We start from the raw sequence: 22099 nt of genomic DNA, 5'->3' as shown, positions 1-22099 counted from the left end.
TAGCACGAGCTTGTTTAGCATTAATCATATTCACTGGGTCCACTACTGCCCTTAAATCCTTACTGACAATCCCCTTCAAGGACAATGAAAGGCCATGAGAGCACAAGCACCATCTTGAGAGGCTGAATCACCTGAGTGAATGGACCCTGAGGTGGATTTTTACTGCCCTAATATCAAACAGTTCCAGGTGAAGAAAACAAACATTCATGAGAAACACCTGTCTGCAACTGAAGCTGTGGAACCACATGGCAGGTGACTCTTTGGTAAATGTTTAAATGAGGCCCAATGACCCTGAACTTCAACATCTGCTAAGAAACCCAGGCTTTGAAGATCATTTGCAAAGGAACTGGGAAAGGGTTTGGTGAAACAAAACCACAGAAGGAACTCACTCTGTGACACTTCAAACAATAACAAAATCCACCAGTTCAACAGATGAAAATAGACCAGAAATTCCAGAAATTGATTTGAGAAGGGTCAGAGATTGTTGGTTTGGTTTCTTACAAAGCTTTCATGGATCAAGTCTTTAGTATTTGACTTGTTTGCATGGACTTACTTTGTTTGATGTTTTCAGAATTGGCACTTCATTTTCTGAATTGATTTTGGCCTCCATTTCCTCCCAGGTCCTTTCTGAGTTTTGAAACAGAATCCTGTAATACAAAAAGTAGAGCAGATCTTAAAATTGCCATCAAAAAACTGCTTGTTTAAAAGACTTAATTATCACAAGATGTGGCAACAAAAGAGATTAGTGGATTAGCAGCTGGATAAAGCTCCTTTCAGCTGATTTAGGAACAATCCAAAGTCCTTCCCTCTGATGTCTCTAGAGCAACAACAAACTTTGAAAAGATTTCACAAGTTGGGTAACATATTGCATATTTACAAGAGCCTTGTAAAAAGAGACAATCCACCAGTTTTCTGCTGTTGTATCTTCTGCACAGGCAGCATTTCAAAGTCAAGGCATCAACAGGTAAATCCAGCATTAAAATTCCAAAGGCCAAAGATATGAGGAAAAGTGATAGCAAACAACCATATTACCTCTGGTTCACTGCACACACACTATTTCCTACATGTAGATTCCCTGCATCTTGATTACAGAACTTTCCAAGACAACAGTACAATATCTTCCACAAGTAGCAATTCAACAAACTCACCAGCAAGTCAATATTTCAGGCCAGAGACAAGAAGTTACTTACTTCATTTTTTCAGCGAGGTTTTCTGTATTTTCACGGATTGTATGTGATAACTGGGACACTGGGTTCAACATCAGATTGTCAAAGATTACCTAAAATATGAGGACATATTGGAGAACTTTTAGCAAAAGCAGCATATTACAAAACAGGAATTTTTTGTACAGTAAATCATCTCCATTGAAACATCTCTGTTTGTATGGATGATATTTGAAGTTCACGGGAGATTAAGATGATGTGTGGCTTTATTGCAGCACTTTGGCAAAACAGTTAAAACCAACTAGTTCAGACTTTTGCTAGAGACAGAACTGTTTGCAGTAACATAAGCATTTAAGCATTGCTGAAAGAACAGCACTTAGGACTTTCCACACACCAAAAAAAAAAAAACCCCAAAAGTCAAATGAGAATGCAACAGAATGCAAGAAGCCCCACAAACAGTTGAAACTACCTAATATGACACATATAAGTTCAAATCACCTTCACAGGCAGGAATCCCACCGTGTTACATTCTGCTTTATTAAAAGTAACAACAAAATACTATCAAATCCCAAATATTCAAGTCCTGTGGCTTAGCAGAGCCTCCAGACTTCTGCCAGGAAAGCCCACACCAAGCTGGGGGCACTCTGAAGCTGCACCCTTTATCCAGCCTTGGCACTTCTCTACAGGAGAGGAAGGAGTTGCTTCCAAGCAGTCACAGGGCAGGATCAGCTCCAGTGGCTCAGCCCACAGTCCCTGTATGTGCCTGTGTGAGTCACACTCCACCTCCAGAGTGGCTGTGCTGGAGCCAGCTCTGCCCCCCTGCCTCCCTGAAGCCTCTGCCCAGCTCTTCCTTCCCACCACAGCAGGCAGGAGCAACAGCCAGTGCTGGATCAGCAGCTTTCTCCTCCTCCTGCTGGCACCATCACCCCTCATCCCAACACCATCCCCAGCTCCAGTGCAGGCCAGGCTTTCCCAGCCTTTAGCATCACCCCTGTGATTTGCAGGTCACCCTGCATGTAACATGGGAGGGAGCAATGCTCAGACTGCAGGCCAGCTGTGCCACCAGTCACACACCCCTCCCAAGGTCCAGATCCTGCCACTGCTGCTCCATGAGCAGCTCTAACCAGGATGCCAGCTGCAGAACAGTGACATTAAACTATCAGTGCTTCAGATTTCAAAGCTGATATGCTTGAGTTCTTCTCTAAGACAGCAGTGAAACAGCCTAAGGCAGCTCTGACACTGAATGTGTGCTCCCAAAAACAGGTGATGCGGCCTCAGGTTTTACTGGCATTTTACACAAGAGAGGAAACTTCCAGTCACTACTGGCAAGATGGGTGGTTCTGTTCCTCTTTTTTCTTTTTAAACACTGTTTCTATACCCATACATCAGGGCTGCTGAGAAGTGTGGGTTTGGGGTGTTTCTGAGCAGTCTCCCTTGGCAGCTTGCAAAGAACAAGACGACATACAGCAGCTTAAAACATGTCATATATAAAGTAAAGAAAAAGGTGGCCTGCCTCCTCACGGTTTCTTGTCCTTGTTTTTCTTGAGGGATCCTCTTCTCTATTATCATTCATATTTTGGTCAAAATCCTTCAGTTCCACTGATCCCGGAGGCACTTTCTGGTAGTTCAGACTTGCTTCTGGAATGTGCTGCACCAACTTGGAAATAATGAGTAATGAGTCATTAAAAATTAGTAGGGAAAGCAGGCTCACAGGCACTCACTGCAGCTATTACAGATTTAGAGGAACACTGATTCATTTAAGTCTTGTTCAGACAGGTATGGGCTTGTAAGCAAATTATTAGACCCCAATCCTGCAAGTGCCTGCCCACTGGAGTCATACCACAAAACTCTGTGGGGCTATTCTACTTTAAAATTTTGAGTCTTGAGCATGTATGGAAAAGTAAATCTTTGTCTTTTTTGAATTTAGCTAAAACTCAAAAGGACCCTGTTTTCCCATATCTTATGTCTTAATATATCAATTCAACATTAAAATCACACTCAAATTAATCAGAAACTATTTAGTAACATATGAAAGAGATGAAAAAGCAATACAAAACCACTAAAAAAGCAAATAATTAACAGGAAAAACAGAAATGACAAGATAGTTACTCTTGTTGGGTTTACTGACAAAAACTTTAAAAGAAGGGGAAGAAAATAACAGCGACAAGACAGATACAAAAATAATGGGATGGAAAGTGCACCTGAGATGGATATGCCAGCCGAAAAGATCTACGAGCAATCTGTGTTAAAACAGAAACAAAGAGATCAATGCTAGTGAATGACTGTGACAGCAAGTACCAAAGAGAACACAGGGTTATTTGGGGTTAACATTCCCAAAAGCACATTCCTGAGGACCAGCACTTGGTGCCCACCCTCCATCATGCACTGAAGCCCATGGAGATCCTGGTCAGCAGCCAGTTCTGCTGAGGTGGCCTCAGGCAGATTCCCAGTTGTCCAAACTGGACTGTGCTGAGTGAAATCCAGAGTGCTCTGGGAAAGGGATGAACACCCAGCCCAAGAGGCTCTTTGGTTGGCACAGCACACAGCTCCTTGTGAGGAAACTGTGTGCCATCCAAGGGCCAGGCTCCCCACACTATGCAGCAGCACTTGGGTTATACACAGGCAGCAGGTGTGAGATATTATAGCACAGGGGCAGAACAGCCAAAATATTTAGCTAATAAGCTTCCTTTCATCAAGTGCAGAAACAGTAAGTTAGGCTGATTGGAGCAGTAAAAGTGTCAGAAGGGAATGAGATATTCCTACAGTGAGCAGGTCTCAGCCCAACCAGCTGAAAACAAGGCAAGGACAGCACCTGCTCCACCATCCCAGGAGATTCTGTGCATGACCTGTTCTGTTCTCACATTTTCTGTTCCATCACACCCATAAGCATTTCCTCTTGTCGTAACAACACTCATACTGAGTACATTACACAACTTAACAAACTTAATCAGGCTCTTTAGTTTTTGTTACATCGTTATCAACTTTTTTAAAAAGACCTGCCAAAAGAATGTTATGTTATAAAATTTGCAGAAATAGCCAGTGATTTGGGATGACCCAACTCTGACTGTGTTTGCAGCAGCTGAGGTTTAAGTTTGATGGCTGAGCTCTGCAGAAAGCTGGGTCCTGCAAAACCTACACACCCACAATGCAAGGCATCCCAAACAACCCAAGGCTTTGGTAAACAGGAAATATTAAGGTTTCATCCTTGCTGAACTCTTTTGTTCTGTTGTTTTTTTGCCTTTTTTTTTTTTAAGTTTGCTTAATTTGTAGCAGTACTCAGCTCTGTATGCCAAGAATCTATCTTATCATAAACTATACAGCTGAGCCTAGAAAAACAAAACCACCCCAAACATACACTGGGGAAATGGAAAGCCTCCTTTGCAAACATCCAAGCCAGCACTGAACCTGACAGAACAGAAACTGAAGAATAAGGTTTAAATCTAAGGCTCCACCTTAACTTATAAGAGGATACTCCTCATTTAAACTTTAACCAAGCTTCTTAATGAAACTAATTTAAAAAGCAGTTCATTTGAGGCTGAGAAATGCCAACCACACACTGGTCCCAGATGATGTTTCTGGTACAGCATTAAACACTCAAAAGTGATTCCAGTATCAGTACTTATTTTTCCTGCGTTTTCCCCCACTTTTTTGGAATAGATATAAATATTTAGTACTAAAATGCAGAAAGACATACAACACTGCATAAGCCATTGCAGCATAAGAGACACCCACACACAGAAAATTTTTCTTATTCACATTATTCCTTCTATCAGATCTTTCAATATATTACTATTATAACCATGGTAGCTATTTCTCATCACTATGTCCTTTCCTAGAATATTTAATATAAAGTTGTTTGACAAACACTCACAAAATTCACAATGCTTAGCATCACACACAGTGATCTTCAGAAATTTCCCAGCAGCTTCTCTGCATTAAGCCAGAATTATTAATTCAGCACAGTTTCAACAACACAGACTGGGGGAAGCAGGCATGGCAGTGCACTGGGGCTGAATCTGGTCCAGTGCCAAAGATGAGGTGTCTGTTTACTAAACTCACATCAGTTTATACTGTTGGCATTCATAACAAGACCCCCAAGCTGCACTCTTTAGGATTGAAAGCTATTCAGGATCTGGCTGCACATCTCAGCACTGCCAGCAGAAAGCCCTGCTGATGGAACCTGTTCCTGGCTATCAATCACGTCAGGCAGCAACACCAATGCACTTTGGCATTTTGGGTGTACTCAAATGGGCTGCCAGATGCTGGCCCTGCTGAAACCATGCTGATATCCACTCCTGCTCAGAGGAAGCCTCATTAGAAGCCTTTAGAGTGTTTTCAGCCACTACCTGAACACACCAAAGGTTATGGCTCCTGATCGGTCTTCACTGATTAATATCAGTGCTTCGTCCTTCACAACACTGTAAGATCTCAAAAACTGCTCTGGCAGTGGGCACTGCCAGGAGTTCCCTACAGTGTGACAGTCCTGAATTTGCTCTCCTGACTGCTGTGAGGGACTGGCTGGCATGTCCCACACAGCAGCACTGCAAAGCCACAGAGAAATCCTCATCCAGGTCTGAGCAACCTGGGTTTGTGATTCTTGCTATTCATCACCACACTTTGGAGCCTGTCATTTTGCACAGAGCAGAAACACTGTTTTCCAGGTGTCCCCCTCTAGCTGCAGGGAACATCCCTCTGTATGAGCTGAGTTATGGTTGAACCCTTCAGTGGCACCCCAAAAAAAAAAAGCAGAGATGCTGCTCTTCCTCCCCTGCTTTCCTGTAAGCAAGTGGGAGCCCAGTAAAATGTTTCATTTGCAAGTCACAAGTACAGTAGGCATGTCACCTTTACTGCTTGAAAAGAATAATACAAAAGGCAGCTTGGCAGGCGTGGCACTTGCAAGGAAACAAAGCAGTAAAACACTTTATCTTAGAGCCTGCAGTTATTGTGAAACATTTGTGCACTTTGGCTCCAAAAGGCCCCAGGACAAACCCCTCCCTGAGCAGGCTGCAGCTGATCTCAGTTTAGCACAACCACAGCCACACTTGCCTGATCTTCTGGTTACTTCCCTAAACTTCTCCTTGATCTAGTGCTGATCACAGCAGGATCACAGGGCCTCCAAGGACCCTCTTGGCAGAGTAACAGGCTTGGTCTCAGCTTTCAACCCTGCCTAGGATGGGTCTGCAATTCTCACAACAGTCAAAGACAACAGGGGGCCAGGGGAACCATCTGAGCAGCAGAGAGCTGTGTATTTTTTAAGCCCACATGGTGGTACACAGGAGGGAATTTGGATTTAAACAGTAGCAAAGGCAATTTTGCTTCAGCATCTGAAGCCTCCTGGTGACCTTGCAGGCAAATTTGAGCTGAGCTGGTCCCTGTGCTACAGCACTGGTGAAACAAATTAAGAAATTGCCTCTGCTTCCCAGCCTAGTGTGGACAAACTGAGCTGAGCAGTTTGGGAGGAAGCCACAGCTTCACAGAAGGGCTGGGGGACAGCACTTCCCAAGCTACCCGCCTGCCTCCCTGCCCAGCTCCCAGAGTCCTTGCCCTCCTCCATCGATACTCAGATGGAGGGAAGGGATTCCAGCAACACCTGCACAGCATTCCAACAGTCCTGGCAGAAAGGACACAGCAGAACACAAAAACACAGCTGACACAGAGAGTGCAGCCAGCACACACGATCAGTGCCTTGTGTGAAACAAAGAGGAAGGCTCTGGCTCCCCGGCACAGCAGCACAACACATCCTCTCCCTCCTGTTCCTCAGATGCAAATTTCAGGGACCAGCATCCAAACAGAAGCCTTGGGAAATTATATGATTCTGGCTGTGGCAGAGAGGAGAAAATATAGAGCACCCTAAATAGGCTGCAGTTGGTCTTTCTGGTGGTGCTTTTTAGGAGGACAAGGAATGAAGGCTTTCAGTGCTGCAGTTGGTCTTTCTAGTGGTGCTTTTTAGGAGTACAAGAAATAAAGGTTTTTCGGTGCTGCAGCAATTGGGGATACTGCCCTGGTCTCCCATGTCCCAGGCACTCACTAACACCGAGGGGCAGAGATGCCAGTGATCCCACCTTACCTCCTCTCTGGCAGATATGGTGGAAGCTGGAGTGTTGGGCACAGAGCTGAGGCAGGGGCTGGGTCCTGTCCCTGAGGAGCTCTGCGAGTCCCCATCTCCAGCAACGTCGTGAATCTCCCGAGCAAGGATGGCCACATCCTTCACCAAGGTCTGGCTGAGCCTGAAGCACAGGCAACGAAGCAGAACCATCAGCACACAGAATGCAACACGCCTCAGGTTCATAACATATAAAAAAGGAGCCACAAAAGGTTTGTGGGAGGTATAATCTCTGCAGAGGCTAGGGCAAGCAGGGCTTTTTGGGCTGCCTTGGCAGGGTGCTGAGGAACGTGCTAGCTGCATAAAAAGTTGGTCTCCTTCCCTCCTGAATCCAGCTTCAAAGTGAAGAACTGATATAAAGCAAATTCTAGTGACTACACATTGCCAGAAAGTAGAGACAATCCATTAAAAAAATTATGCTATTGCTCCCCCACCCATTCACTCTACTTCTTTCTCTTGTTTGTTTGTTTTCTTACACAGTACAGTTAATTTTTCTTCCTGGGTCTTGTTTTCCATTAAAAAGTACATACAGGGGAAAAAACTTTTTTTTTTTTTTTACTAAAAGAAAAAACCTCAATTCCTCTTGCATTTTCCTTGTGGTCTGTACACTGAAAATCACAATATGCCTCCACATTCTCCACAAGAGATGAGGGATTATGAAGATAAGCATAGCATACATTAGAAGGATCTGGTTTTCAGAAACCAAATCTTGAAACTTCAAGCCCCTTGACAGGTGTCCAGTTAACACTCAGTGTTGGCAGGACCCTGCTCTATCTGCTCTAGAGCTCAAAAACAGTTCCTAAGTCTCTGGATTGTTTGTAGTACAGCTTTAAAAAACCCCTTCAGACCAGAAGTAGCTGTTGTGGTAATTTTAAAGGAAAACTTCCATGAGGAAAGATAATCTTACAGCTAGTCAGATTCATTTGGAACAACTGTCTTCTTTTAATGAAAAAAAAACTAAAACAGCCTACCAAAAAAAACCCCAAAACACCCCACCCAACAAAAAAACCCCATGTTATTATGGAATATTCCAAATTGGAAGGCACCCACAAGGAAAACAAGCAATGTGATAAAACTGTCAGTTCATCAAAACATTTCCTTGGAAAGAAAATGCACAGTTGAACTAAAAAAATGCAGACTGAGCTGCCTGCACAAGGTAACCCCTCTCTGTGCTGGTTTGGATATAGCTGTCACCAAACACTTCCATTATGTGACTCACTACTGTAAACAAGTGGCATTTTCCCTTTTAACTCTCCCTGACTCCTCTAAACCCCTCCCAGTTAATTCGGGAGCAGCAAGGGAAACCAGAGCTGCAATTAGCAGGCAGACTCTGTGACAGAGCCCTGCTCAGCGCAGCGCCAGACAAGGCTGACGCAACCGCGTATTTATAGCTGCTGAGAGCCCCAGCTCCCCGGTGCTGGGAGTGCTGCTGGGAGGGAAGCTGCCATCTCACACACACACACACACTGTGCAGCACAGGTAAAGCAGCCTGCTTTAAAGGCTGACACGCTTTCTAGCAGCTTGACAGCAACTTTCAGCAAGAAAAGCCCTTTCGAGGTGAGCGTGGCAGCGGCGAGGGCGATGTGGCCAAAAGCAGACACAAGGCAGCTTCCTCAGGCAAAAGTATCTCAAGTATGGCCAGTACAATGGAAGACCAGTATTTCTGGAAAGTTGGCATAACACAGTTGCATATTAGAGATGACAAACCTCAAATGCCACTGTTTAAAAAAAGAATCTATTTGCTTTATTGCTGAAGCCCTCCAGGCAACCAACAGACCACCAGTACACAGCAAGCACCGTATCCAGGAACATCAAGCTAAGCAACGATTCATTTATATACAAGGTCTAGACAGGTTCAGATTCAGTTGTGCCAAGCAAAGAGGTTTCTGCCCTGCAGCTATTTCTTACTGCTCCCTGACCAGCTTCGGGCAAAGCAGCTTCAACAGTTTACATATTCAGTCTTTGCTAATCCATTTGACTTCCTCTGCAGAGAATTAAGAGAGTTCACACCAACCATACCATACACACACACACACTGTGACTTCCAGCAGAGAGCAGAGTTATGCAGGTATAAACAACTAGACTTCCCACAGCTTGAACAAGAAACAAACCAAGAGACAATGCCCTGCACCATGGCCTTTTGTAGATACAAGGTACAACCAGCACATCCAGGCTGTAAAGGCTCATGAAACCCTTCCAAGTCAATGTTCATATATAAAGGATATGTGGGCACACAAACAACACTACCCCCACACCTGGGTTTGATTTCAACACCAAGAAGAAAACAACCCATTTTCAACTCGTGGGTTAACAGATAAAGCCCCACCTCACCTGGCAATTTCTGCTATCTCTGCTGTTTGCGCAATGAAGCCGTAGGGGTCAGGGTTGTCATCAAAATCTTCATCCTCATCCGTTTCTCTGCCGTTGTGCTTCTGCCTGCCCAGCCCAGAGCCACGCATCCTCGGTGTTTGTGTGGCTGTTGAAGTATGGGAGCGTTTGTGTTTAGGGGAGCTGTGATTTGAGCCATATTCCTCCTCCGAAGTGGAAGTGTAATCTGAACCCTGTGGTCTCCGCCTTGATGCTTATAAAAAATGAATTGGTTTCAGACCAAGGACAGTAGTCAAAAGTAACCACAAAAGGCTGAAAGGTAACACAAAACTAGCCCAAGAGCACAAGGAAAGGAGAGTTTCTGTGCAGATCTTAAGTTAAAATACCACATTTTCTGAGCTTATTTCAAAGTTGAGCCCCTCTATGGCTCCCATTCACTGTACAAATTTGGAGTGGAAAATTCCAATGGAAAATCATAATGACAGTGTTAATGCCTCCACTGTAGTAAATTACTACCACAGACTTGGCTTTCCATGCACAGAAGCTCTGTGTGTAAGTAGCACACATTTCAGACTCCTCATAGTCCCACAGAAGTCCTTTTCTGAAGAGAGCCCAATTTTCAAGCCTGCAGATACCTTTCTAATTAGCTTCAAGTACAAGCAGAAGGAGGGGTTTTGGAGTGAAGAGTAGCCTGTTGGTGCTTGGTGTTATTTGCAAGAGTCCACACCCCGTGCTCACCTCCTGCCTCACAATTCACCAGTAATGACAGTCTACAAGAAAGTGTTCACAGTCAGGACTGGCTCCAAGCCCTGGAGCCAAGTGGAAGCTGCTCACTTTTCCCAACTTGTTCTGCAGATCTGTAGACACCCAGGTCTTCCTTGCATGGGAAATGTCAAGGTGTCCTTGTTTGAAAACTGGGCTCTCAATGTTTGCCGCCTCACTATACTCTCTACAGGTACTGCTTCATTCCCTTCTGTCCACCCCTGGAGAATGAAGACCCACCAAACACAGAACCAGACAAGTTATTTAGAATTACAACACCGAAAAACTTCACTGTGTTACCAAGACAATCCTAACACTGAAACACTACCTGTGAATTAAGTCAGCATCATACACCATACAAACAAAACCAACTAATTTGGTGTGTAAGATGCAGGTAGAAGCTATAGATAATTACTGTATAGTGAAAGAACTCCTAGACGTTGCTATCTCACCCATAGCTATAACAATGCCTTGGCTTAGGATATTTATATATATATATATATATATATAAAATAAAAATAAATTTGCTCATATTCAATTCACAGAATTGTATCTCTTTTTTAAATGCAGTTTTAGAATCAAGAGGTCACCCTGTCACTGAACGGCAATTTTAAAATGATGAGACTCATTTTCCATCTCTGTACACCAAGGGAAATCAGAATCAGCTCCCTCAGTATCATTTAAATTATCCTGAGTAAACAAATTGTGTACAAAGAGGAGCATGGGAGACAAGCCTTTAGCTCTCAGAACTGGTAACTTGGGTAATTCTGATCTTATCTGTGACTTTCACAGAAAGCTACTTCAGATGGCCCAACAATATACTGGCATTTCTTGTCTCATGGGCAGACAGTTCATGCTGTTCCTCCACGGTGAGATTAACTTTCTCCCACTGGGAGAGTTGGAACTCCTGTGGTTAACTAAACACTAAGAACTCCTGGAATAAATCAGCAACATCTGCCTCCCTATCCCCTAGGCCTCACACTCAAAGCTTTCAAGGGTTGTTGTATTGTGCTAAAAAAAGTCTTGATGGCACAGTGCAATAGTCCAGTTTCACAACATGTCACTCTGGCTGCAGGAAGGGAGTTCTAGCTGCTGATTTGCTATGTCTACAACAGCATTAGTACAGGAGCATGGATCACACAACAGCAAGCACGATGAAGCTCGAAATACACCAGCGTGTACTCAGAGCTTGCACAAGGTTCACAATCCTATCAAAGAATTAGGAGGTTAGTATTTTAAGAGTGACTAATTCAGAGGAAAGATTAGCATCATCTGCTGCAACTATGGACAAGGAAAGGTGTTAGCATGCTGCTACAGAGGTGTGGAAATCAAAAACCAATTCATTTAAATAAAGAACTGGCCAACACTTATCATTTTTCTCTGAATGATTTGAAGCCTGTGGTCCAAAGGCAGAGGGAGTGCAAAGAGCACCTCCTGTTTGGAAAACTGACCACATTATCTCGCTTTAAATTTGTTTATCAGCATTAACAAGAAGTTAATAATAGCATCATCTCAACAAAAGGCAAGAGCAGAGACTGTACATACTGTTTTAGCTTAATCACATTCTGATTTACATGCATATATACAAGTGTGTAAGGAAAAAAATCACTAAAATTAAAGGTGAAGCTGAATGTACTAAAACAATCCAAAACAAGCAGCAAATAACATTTTTAGCATGCAATAAAAATTAATAATGCAAGGGGGATAAATACTCAGCTGTATGAAAATATATAAAAGGACACATCCAGAACTCCAAGACCCCTTACAAAAACATGAAACTGCTGAAAATAGGATTCTACTGAGAAATCCAGCCAAAGGGGTTCTTCCTCTCCCTCTGGCTACCAATCATTCCTAAAATCCTAAGCAAACACATTTGCTTTGCCACATCTGCTGCATGTCAAGGACTACAGGCATTGTCCTGAACTTAAACCAAAGGTTTCAGGAACAATTTCCCATAATTAATTACCATCCCAAAGTTGTCATCTGAATTGTCCCCACCTCTTAATTGAAGGCTGATTTCAATATGACAAATGCTGATTTTTCAAGGGTCTATTGAGTGCTCAACTATAGGGCAATGTAATTCCTACATTCCTACCTCTGCCTCATGGGAACCCCAACTGTGAACCTGCCTTAGCTGTGGCAAAAGTCAGTGAAAATACATAGAAGTGTCAATCTCATGAGGTAATCAATGTGCAGTGTCTAGCTCTGTATTTATATTTTCAGGACAACAAGGGAACAGCTTTCACAACACAGGGACATATTTTTTGTTCTTCAGTTTCAGATGCCTTCAAACCTGCCACCTTGGACATCAGCTGTCACCAACACCGTTATAAGCTCTCTAGGAGAAAACTTTGAATTTTACAAGTAAAAGAGATCAGAATTTTTTGCAGCACTAGAAAGGCATTAAATTCTATCTTTTTAAAAAAATATGGCCAACTGTCAAATGGCAACTGGTTGTTCAAAAAACAAACCACTGGAGTAGCTATTTGGAGTATTCTCACAGACATAACCACAATACCATCTCACTGAGTATGAGAGTGCTCTGCTGTCTCCAAATCCACATGAAATCTCAACATCTGTGCTGCTCATAAATGCAGACTTTTGTACTCACCAAGGCAGCACCTCTACTACTGCGATACACCCGGCAACTACGTGCAGCCTGTAGGTCAGAAACAGGGGAAGAGGGGAGAAACATAAAGCAGGAGCACTTACAGGATGACGAGGAGGAATACTTGACACTGCTTGAACGAGTCCTGCTGAAAGGCTGCTTGGCAGAGGCAGCAGCTGCTGTTTTCCTGGCCGCAGCTCTCACCTCCGACACGCCCGTCTTGCGATAGGACTCGGCGCTGCGGCCCGAAAAGCCCGTCCTCGCCTGCGCCGTCTCCGAGTCACTGGGCACTGTGAATGATCCTGCCCGTTTCCTGGGCATGGCCAGGATGTCCAGCCGGGACAGCTTCTTCGTCTCCGTGGGCTGCTTGGTGCCCTGAGCAGTGGCATCCGAGTTGGAGGCTGCTTTGTCAGCATCCACACACTCATTGTCTGAAGCATCTCCCAGCCGGGCACGGCGCAGCTTTGAGGCCCTCGTGGGCCGGGGGGTGGATAAACTGTTGGACCGGGTGAGAACCTGCTGGATTTTCTGCACGTTCGAGGTCGTTTTGCTCTGGTCCTCCTTGGTGGGCTGAGTGAAAGGTTTCCTCCTGGGAACAGGCCGGGTTACCGAGTGCTCGTGGTCAGACACAACCGCATCTGGGACTGGCAGGTAGGACGAGTTCGAACTTCTCTCGTCGTCTGTGAAGTCAAGTGACCCTCGAGTCCCAGCGCTCCGCTTCATCTGGAAGCGTTTGGTGGCCTCTGCTCGGTTGGGTGCCTCTGGTGCTTGTGTTTTCTGCTTCTCTGTCAGCCTGTCCCGAGCGCTGGGCTGCCCACACTGGTCCTGGATGGATGGTGTGGAGGAAGATTTCTCCTTCTGCAAGCTCACAACTGCTTTGCGTTTCGGGGCACTCGCTGGGACGTTTTTGCCGCTCACCAAGCTGACTGTGCTGGCTGTATCTACATCTGAGTCCCCTGACAAGGAGTCCTCCAGCTGACCAGCAGTTTCTGACGACTCCAGCTGTTGGCTTTGACCAAGCAATTTGGCTTCCAGCGCTGCCAAGGCAGTTTCAGTGTCCTTAAGCAGAAGATGAGTGTCCTGACCAAAGTCCATGCGAGTTGACCGAAGAGCCTCTAAATCTTTAAGCAGAGGGTGACTTGAAATATGTGGGAGTTTATTCTGAGGAACACCGCTGCTTGATTTATCTTTGGTAAAACTTTCCTGTCTAACAAAAGATGCCGTTTCCTTTCCTGACATGTTTTCTTGATCTTGAGGAAGACTCTGATGAAGGGAAATGACAACTTTTCCAGCCGTGTTTATATAAGCACTGACATCTTTGACCGGTGGCTTTCCAGAAACTGGTGTGCCAGCACACTTGAAGGAAAACTCCGGATCCTTGCTGTCTTTGTCTGCTCGAGCATGGGATATACTCATGGAGAGCTTGGAGGGAACCTCTGCATCATTGCTGTCATCACCAATGTAGAAGGAAGTAGAAACTGGCTCACTCACAGCTCTCACGTGAGAGATCCGGGTGGCTCCTGGCTGCCGACTCTCTGATCTATTGTCTTCCCTCATCTGCTCTAGCATTTTGCTGTTCTCTTTGTATTTCTTCCCTTTTTCCGTGCTGAAGCCATCGTCAGATCTGCTGGCATCGCTGAGGCTATCCGGATCCAGGTCCTCCTGGATGAAGAGGTGGCTGTTGGAATCGCCACAGGCTTCCACGCAGCCATCCTTCACAATGGTTCTCTTGGTAACCTCTGAATAGGACTCCTGGCACACCAGGACTGTGGGAGTGGGGCTGTCTGATTTATCACTTGGAGGGAGCTGGGGAAGAAGGCGCCTTGTTCTCGAGGGCACAGAGTTTTCTGGTTCTCCAGGTTTTGGGAGCACCCCACTTTCTGAAGAGACTTAAGAGGAAAAGAATCAATTAGTGTAAAACTGTGCGATTTATTTGTTTCTTTGTTTAGGAAGAGACTGATCTTGTAAAATGCAAGTCCACAAAAGCACTCACAAGGTGTGCTTAGAACTAAGGTCTTATGTAATCTGAACATCAGCAGGGCCTGGTTGGTGCCTGCTCTCTCAGGTTTATCAATACAGACATTAAACTTGATTCCTTTGCTGAATCACACTGCTCAATACCTTCCCTTCTCAAGGTAGTATGTCAGATTCATTCTCCCATAATATACCTCTCAGTACAAGCACTATGGAGTATAATGACATCGCTGGCATCTAGCATCAATCAGGCCACAGGAATGAGATGAAAAGCCATCAGACATCAGTGATGCAGTGTTTTAAGTGCCATTCTAAACAACATTGCCCATTTGACTAAATAGACTGTGTTTTTCACAGTACAAGTTCTCCTACACTCATATCCCAGAGCAAAGTCCCAGGAGAAAGACTCTGTGATAATCAAGAGGCTCTGAATTAGAGCTCCGTGCCCCAGCTTGTGTGGGCTTATCAGCAGCAACACTAACACTCCATAGAAAGAGTGTTCCTACTTCTCCCATGCTTCTGGCCAGGCCTCCATATCTGATAACACCTTTAAATACCAGGATCACTGGTTATTTGGCTATGGTAATATTACAAGTCCTCCAGGAGTTAGGTATCCTACACTGTGTGAAAACAATGCAATGATCTCTGAAACAAAGATTCCTTCTAATCTTTAGTTCCTTCTAATCTTTTAGCTGTCGATGGCAAGAAGGTATGACAAGTAATCGCAAGCAAAAAAATGTTGAAAACTTTTGCAAAAGCCAACAAAGTGCTTTTCTCCTTTTCTCACACACCAAGAGGACCACAGGGTCTGTAAGGTGTCTTCCAAGTTAGGAAGCTGGAGGTTATCAGACTCCCATCGTTTCTCCCCCACCACATCCAGTTTTCTATGCTGATCTCCACCCTTTAAACTGGCCACTCAACAGCAAATCCCAGAACAGCCTAAATTCTCAGCACAGCCAGACACAGGAGAAGCATCCTAAAATATGCAAGTCAGGAACTAACTCCAAGGCTATGTGCAAAGGGTTCTCATCTGGCATCACACGGCAGTCTAAGGAACCACAGCTTGGGGCTGGTTAACACCCAAAGCCCTTACAAGCTTTCTCCTTCCCAGGTTCCCCTTAGTCATGTCAAACCTAACATTTAAGAACCTCTTGAATAACTCCAAAATGCAAAGCAGAGGCTCTCTCTATCTTCAGTCCACGGGGAACTACTCACTCTGTGCTTCTCATCTCCAACTACTGCAGCTAAAAGAGAAAACAAGCTACAGCCAGATGCAGAGATGCCCTGAATTTCTGCTTTTCCGATCATCCTGGTTTAGATTCAGATACCCTCAAACCACAGTGCTGGATGAGACTTACCTACACTTCCATCACCCGGCCCAGAGGCAAATCCAGAGTCAGAGTAACTGTCCGCAAGGCTCGCCCACCTTGACACCCACTTCTGACTCCCCTGAGCTGCTGCAGACATCTACAACAAGGTGGGGAAAATGAGGTCAGAAAGAGGGTTTGGACACAAAATCCTAGCCACAAAATCTCTCCTCTCTCACAGAATCACTCGGTCTGTTTAAAATAGAAATCAAGCTACACATCACAATTACATGCAGACAGAAAGCCCATCTGCACCTCCACCATCCCAGGAAATCCACCAGGACTGCTCATACCTGTGCGTCAGCCTGAGACCCATTCACAGCTTTTGAGGAAAGAGCCTGGAGCAAGGGTGACTTCTGACTAGTGCCGTTTTCACTGATTAGATGCTGAGAACTGGCGTCATCTTTTTCACCTTTAATTACTGGTCTAAAGGTTGAAGAGATTCTGGAAAATTCAGGCGATTCTAGAACGCCAAAAACCTGAAAAGATGTTTGCATGGGATTATTAAAATGCAAGGAAACAGAAAAACATTAGCCAAAATCTATGAAAATCTGTGAAACATTAGTCACACACAAACTATGATGCCAAGGGGCCAGAAACACTTGCCAATGCTTCCATGCAAACTATGTAAATGATTTTCTTCTGCACTCCATAGCAGCAGCTTTAAATATACATAATCATAGAATTCCACTCACACCCACCTTTCCTCTCTCCCTCATTATTTAGGGGTGTTGCCTTTAACAGCAGTAACTTTCACTGAAAAGGAGTCCCTTTTCAGCCCAGAGAAATTTAGGATGAGTGTTGGAAAAGCTACTTACCAGCCCATTCATGAAGATTTAGTCAGAGAAAATGGGAAAGCTCCATCCCCAGTGCCTTTCATAGACTGTGGCTGAGTGGGCTGAGCAAAGCAGCCCCGCACTGCCACAAGGAACTGGGACAGGATGCACCTCTGAGATGGATGAGTGTTTGAGCCTGTTTCACAGATTCCCCCTGAAGATAAACAGGCCTTCTATGAGGGGTGACCAAGACTCATGCCTCAGAAGGGCTTGCTCCTCTCACTTGACTGCAGGAAGTTCAGAGGAAGATAACAACACAGAGTGCCTTGGCTGTGCGGAGATGGCCATAAAGATCTCCACTCTCACTGCTGTTTAGAAAAGTCCTTACAGTGGTGGAGGAATAAAGAACAGAAACACCTTAGAACCTAGTCCAGAATTCATTTTCTTTCTTCCTGGGCAGAAGCACTGAGGTTCAGTTATCAGCTGTTTCACAAGTGGCAGGTCTGCACTGCACCAAGTCTATGGCCCAGTTGGGCCAGAAGCTGGCCAGTTTGCCAGTTACATGGCTGCCAAGACTACTCCCCAGAAACACTTGTATTTTTGTGGCATTTCCCCTCATATTTCCCCACCAGAACAATTAGTCATCTATTGTCAGGACTAGGACCTTGCTGTGACCTAAATGCCATGCCCTGAAAGCTTCCGATCACATTTCAAACAAGATGGAAGGAACAAACGTAATCAAAAACAAAAGAGAGAAGCTAGATCCAGACTCATAAACACTGTATACAAAGCTCTAAAGCCAGGTTCAATTAAGGCTTCCTTTAAACCTTGCCATCCTCCTGGCTGACTACATTTCACTAAATCTTCATAACAACCTGTCAGTTTTGTTTTCATAATAGACCACAGATGAGAGTTAAACCTGAAAATCAGCCAAACTTTCGTTTGCCCTGCGGTTGGTTAGTTGGGTGGGTTCTTCTTAAGCCTTCCTCATCTCTGGAGTTTATTTTTTATGCAATCATTCACACTGCAAAATCCAAACAAGTACAGATCCATCTGGGATTGCCTCTGCCCTAGATCACACCCTTTGCTATCTCAGCCAGCTGCCGCTTGCCCTGACAGCAAGCACTGCCTTTCTAATCAGGCACAGCCAAATACAGAAACATCTGCCACTAAGGCTTGTAAGCACCAGCCCTTGGCATTTCCTGTGGCCTACCATGGGATGATGCATCAGTCACGGGCTGCAGCTCCCATCTTTATAACAGTGGGCAGGAGGTGATACAATGCCAAGGCAGAGGCTTGGGAGCAGTCCTAGAGAGCAGAGCTGCTCCCAGCCACAGCTGTCGGCAGGATCAGCCTGATCTTTATTCAGGTGTTGCCTTTCCTCTAAACAGATGGCAAATCCATTCTTTCCCTTTTGCTTCCAAATTCCATTTTTTAAGCAAGCAGCTCTCTGCCGTGGGCATATTTTGCCTTCTTTTACTCTGCAGTTTTTTGTTTGTTTGTAATTTTGTTGTTTTGATGGGATTTCTTAAAGACAAGCATCACTGTTCATTGAGGCCTATCCTTGGCACACATCACCCAGGATGATTTTCCGCCCCTAACTATAATGCCCTGCTGCACTCAATTGCATCCCTTCATGATAGCAGTTAATTTAAGCCCTCCAAGCCTTCAGCCCTCAGCTCACTGGCCAAGCACAGAAAAGCAGCATTTACCTGATCTATCATTTTTCGCGCTTCCTCCACCTCTTTGTCCTGCGACTCTGTCTCAATGGTGTACGTGCCCGTCTCACTTACACTGTCCTCCTCATCATTCCTCCTGCCCTGGGCAGACTTCACCTCTGGAGGTAGAGCAGAGGCAGGCTCTGGTTCTGAGGATATAACCACACGTGGAGCTGTGGGCATGGGCACAGGGGCTGCTTTCTCGGCATTTGGCTTCCCAGACTGAGCAGTCTCACGCAAGTACTCAGCCATAAAATCCTGAGCCATTTTCGACTTCCTCCCAACGCTCCCATAACTTTTGACTCTGGGAGCAGAGGAGGACGAAGAGCTGATACGATCCTCCGTCTTATCCCTCTTGAAGGAGCTGGCTCTTTGGGTCCCGCAGGAGCTGTTGCTGGCTTTGCCCGCCTGGGCTGTGAGGTGGGACGGCGGCGCTGAATTTCCCGGCTTCTCCGCCGGCAGCGCGTTCTTGCGCTTTTCCACCTTGCTCTTCACGCCCGGATCCGTGTCGCTCTGGGATGAGTGGGCGCTGTGCGTGAAGGACTGGGAGCGCTTCTTGCGCGGCGTGTCCTCGAAGAACTCGATGACGAAGGCCTGCTTGTTGTGCAGCATCTCGTGGGGGTCGCGCCTCATCTGGCGCTGCAGCCTCGTCTGCTCCGCGGGGCGTTCCCCGCCCGCCGCCGGCGGCTCCTTCTCCGCCTTGGGGTCTTCGGTGTCGCTCTGCGTCCCGTCCTCGTGCCTGTTGCCTGGAAACAAAGTATGTGGATTTGACCTTCGGAGGTTGTGAGCCTGTCATAACCTCCCAGATGAAATTTGTCATTTCAGTTACAAGGAAAGCATTCTGTAAGATTAAAAAACTCCAAAGACATCTGTGTGGTACAGGGATTACACCCCAGCACAAGAAGTAAAGAGAAGGCAGCTCTCTCCTGACCCCACTTTTCACCACTGGTTGGCTACCAAGTTAATTATTTATTTTAAAAGAATTCAAGAAGTACTTTCAACCTTATTTTTATTCTTATTTAAAAAGAATTCAAGAAGCATTTTCAACCTCATGGATTTCTGATTTTTTCTGATTCTGGTGGTGATTGGTTTACATACCTAATGTTTTGTTTCTTTACTTTTTCAATTCAAATAAAAATGATGAGATTATTTTGCCATTCTATCCAATTACTGTAGTCCAAGACCACCTCACTGGGTTTTCTCTTTTACAGAGCAGAAATATCTCTGCAGGATCAGGAAATAAAACCCTCACAGTGCATACCATGAAACCAAATCCCCACGATGAAAGACCAGACAGATCACTGCATTACAAGTACATGCATCTCTGAGCACCCAAGTCACCCTCCTCTACAAGGGGAAATAAACCAGAGGCTAACAGAAAAGTGGATTTGCAGGATTCTTTACTCTTCTTAGAGATTTAAGAATCACACCATGACACCCCCATGAGTTACACCATCCTATCAGCAGCCAAGCAAAGGTTAAATCGTTAGTTAAGAGCTCACTAAGCTTAAACTGAGTTTATAAATATTTTCATTTATGTTAGCAACAACCATCTTTACAACTGTCTCTATGTATCAGTGCCTGCCTGTCTCTCAGCACCTCAGCTCAGGACTCTCAGAAAGTAAGCTGAAGTAACACCAAAAGTCAAAATTAAAACAAAAAGTTAAAAGTAAAACAAAAACAAACCTTTTTTTGGAGAAGGAAACAGGTGTGAAGGCACACAACACGATTCAGTCAACGACCAGGAACCTGTCATCGGGAGAACGGGGAAAGAGGTCTCTGCGCTCTAGACTGTAATATGTAGCAAGATATACTGGCTAAAACACCACGTGTTTGAAGGAAAACTGCTCAAACCAACTTGGCAAGTTCTCCAGACTCATGAGTGAAGACCATTTATTACATCAAGTTAACTGCAAAAGATTAGAATTTAATGCAAGGTCCATTCAACCCAGGAGTCAATTCTATGAAGAGTTTGCTAGTACAGTGATGAAGAAAGCCAGCAAACTTTGCATTGTGCCCTGAGGGCTGATAAGCTTCACCCTTGGAAGGGAAAGTTCTTAAATTAAAGGTCTTGACTAAGAGCTCTGATGGATGCAAAACGGTGAGGACACAAGGAAAACATGCACCATGCTCACAGATGCCCCAGCAGAACATCATGCACATCCCCTCAAGCTGCTAAGACCTGAACACCCTGTAGTCTTGATACTGGTCTTTACATTCACCACATTGCTGCTGGAAAGGAAAAAATGCTACTTAGATAGCCCCAATGGAGGGCATTTCTGATCCTGGAGACCCAAACCTGGTAGGCAGCCAACAGCAGCCTCCAAGACACCTTCAACATTAGCCCTGCCAGAAGAACACGTTGCACAGCTATCATAGATAAATGACACCTGCCAAAGCAGAGGAGGATCAACTCCTCAGGCCATCAGCACTCCATGTTTTAATCAAATGTCCAGTGTTGATTTCTTTATATGCAAATTGTGCCCTGAATTACCTCAGCTTCTTTCCATGCCTTATGGACTATAGAGAGGCAAATGCAGCCAGTCTCTAGTACTCCTGTGCATCACAACAGCAACAGCTGCCCAGCGCTCTAGTTTTCTCCAAGAGGAAGAGCAAAACCACTGAAGCACATTTCTATCCCTGACAACGTTCTCCAGTAAGTCAACAAAAATCAGTATGACAACAACATAAAAGATCCCAGCACAAACCCTTTCATCACACAGTCACAGTACACTGAAAATAAGACCCTAAATAACAAAACAGGGCACCTCAATGCGGTCCCTTATTGGGAAGACCTAGAACCAAGCAATGGCCAACAAAGTAGTTCAATTTCCATACCATGTGAAACCCTATAGCTGAATAGAAGACCTTTATGATCCTACAAGGCTCCCAAAAAATATGCACCAAAACCAGCAATTTGGAGGTGTAATACATAAAACTCTTCATATTATGATGAGTTTTCGGGGTTTTTTTTCGCAAGAAGGTCAAAGCAAATATTCCTTAAGAGAAGACAAGGTCTAGCTCTTATTTAAGTAGAAACTCAAGCACAAGTAGGTCTGGTAGCCTTCAATTTGACTACATCAGCTCAAGCTGCAGTTCAAAACAATAGCTCTTCCAGAAGCAAGGCAGTGAGAATGCAGGAATCAATGGTCTCCTCCAAGCTGTTCAGTGGATGGCCCAAGAGAGACACCCAAGAAACCATAAATCTTGCAGAACGTATTTCCAAGTTGCATCAGAATCATGCAAGTCCCACAAGTTGCTCTAAGAACTGAGCTCCAAACTTCACTTCAGATCTTTGAA

The 22099-nt window shown here is 44.8% G+C and overlaps 1 protein-coding gene across 2 annotated transcripts in view; it reads right to left on the bottom strand.

The window, feature by feature from the left end:
* Nucleotides 1-22099, bottom strand: part of CEP170B (centrosomal protein 170B) — a 58485-nt gene that overhangs the window by 5332 nt on the left and 31054 nt on the right. The window contains exons 9-19 of one of the 2 annotated variants that reach the window (XM_058025581.1): nucleotides 20486-20548; nucleotides 18794-19545; nucleotides 16599-16784; nucleotides 16297-16405; nucleotides 13069-14853; nucleotides 9598-9847; nucleotides 7231-7390; nucleotides 3365-3403; nucleotides 2677-2820; nucleotides 1191-1279; nucleotides 554-647 (exon numbers count right to left, since the gene is read on the bottom strand). In XM_058025581.1, the coding sequence (XP_057881564.1) occupies nucleotides 554-647; nucleotides 1191-1279; nucleotides 2677-2820; nucleotides 3365-3403; nucleotides 7231-7390; nucleotides 9598-9847; nucleotides 13069-14853; nucleotides 16297-16405; nucleotides 16599-16784; nucleotides 18794-19545; nucleotides 20486-20548 (3671 nt within the window). The remainder of the gene's footprint in view (nucleotides 1-553; nucleotides 648-1190; nucleotides 1280-2676; nucleotides 2821-3364; nucleotides 3404-7230; nucleotides 7391-9597; nucleotides 9848-13068; nucleotides 14854-16296; nucleotides 16406-16598; nucleotides 16785-18793; nucleotides 19546-20485; nucleotides 20549-22099) is intronic. The other variant, XM_058025580.1, reaches the window with a different exon arrangement.

The sequence above is a fragment of the Melospiza georgiana genome, chromosome 6 (assembly GCF_028018845.1).
Source record: "Melospiza georgiana isolate bMelGeo1 chromosome 6, bMelGeo1.pri, whole genome shotgun sequence".
Classification (NCBI taxonomy): domain Eukaryota; kingdom Metazoa; phylum Chordata; class Aves; order Passeriformes; family Passerellidae; genus Melospiza; species Melospiza georgiana.
This window is presented reverse-complemented; position numbering and strand designations above follow the sequence as displayed.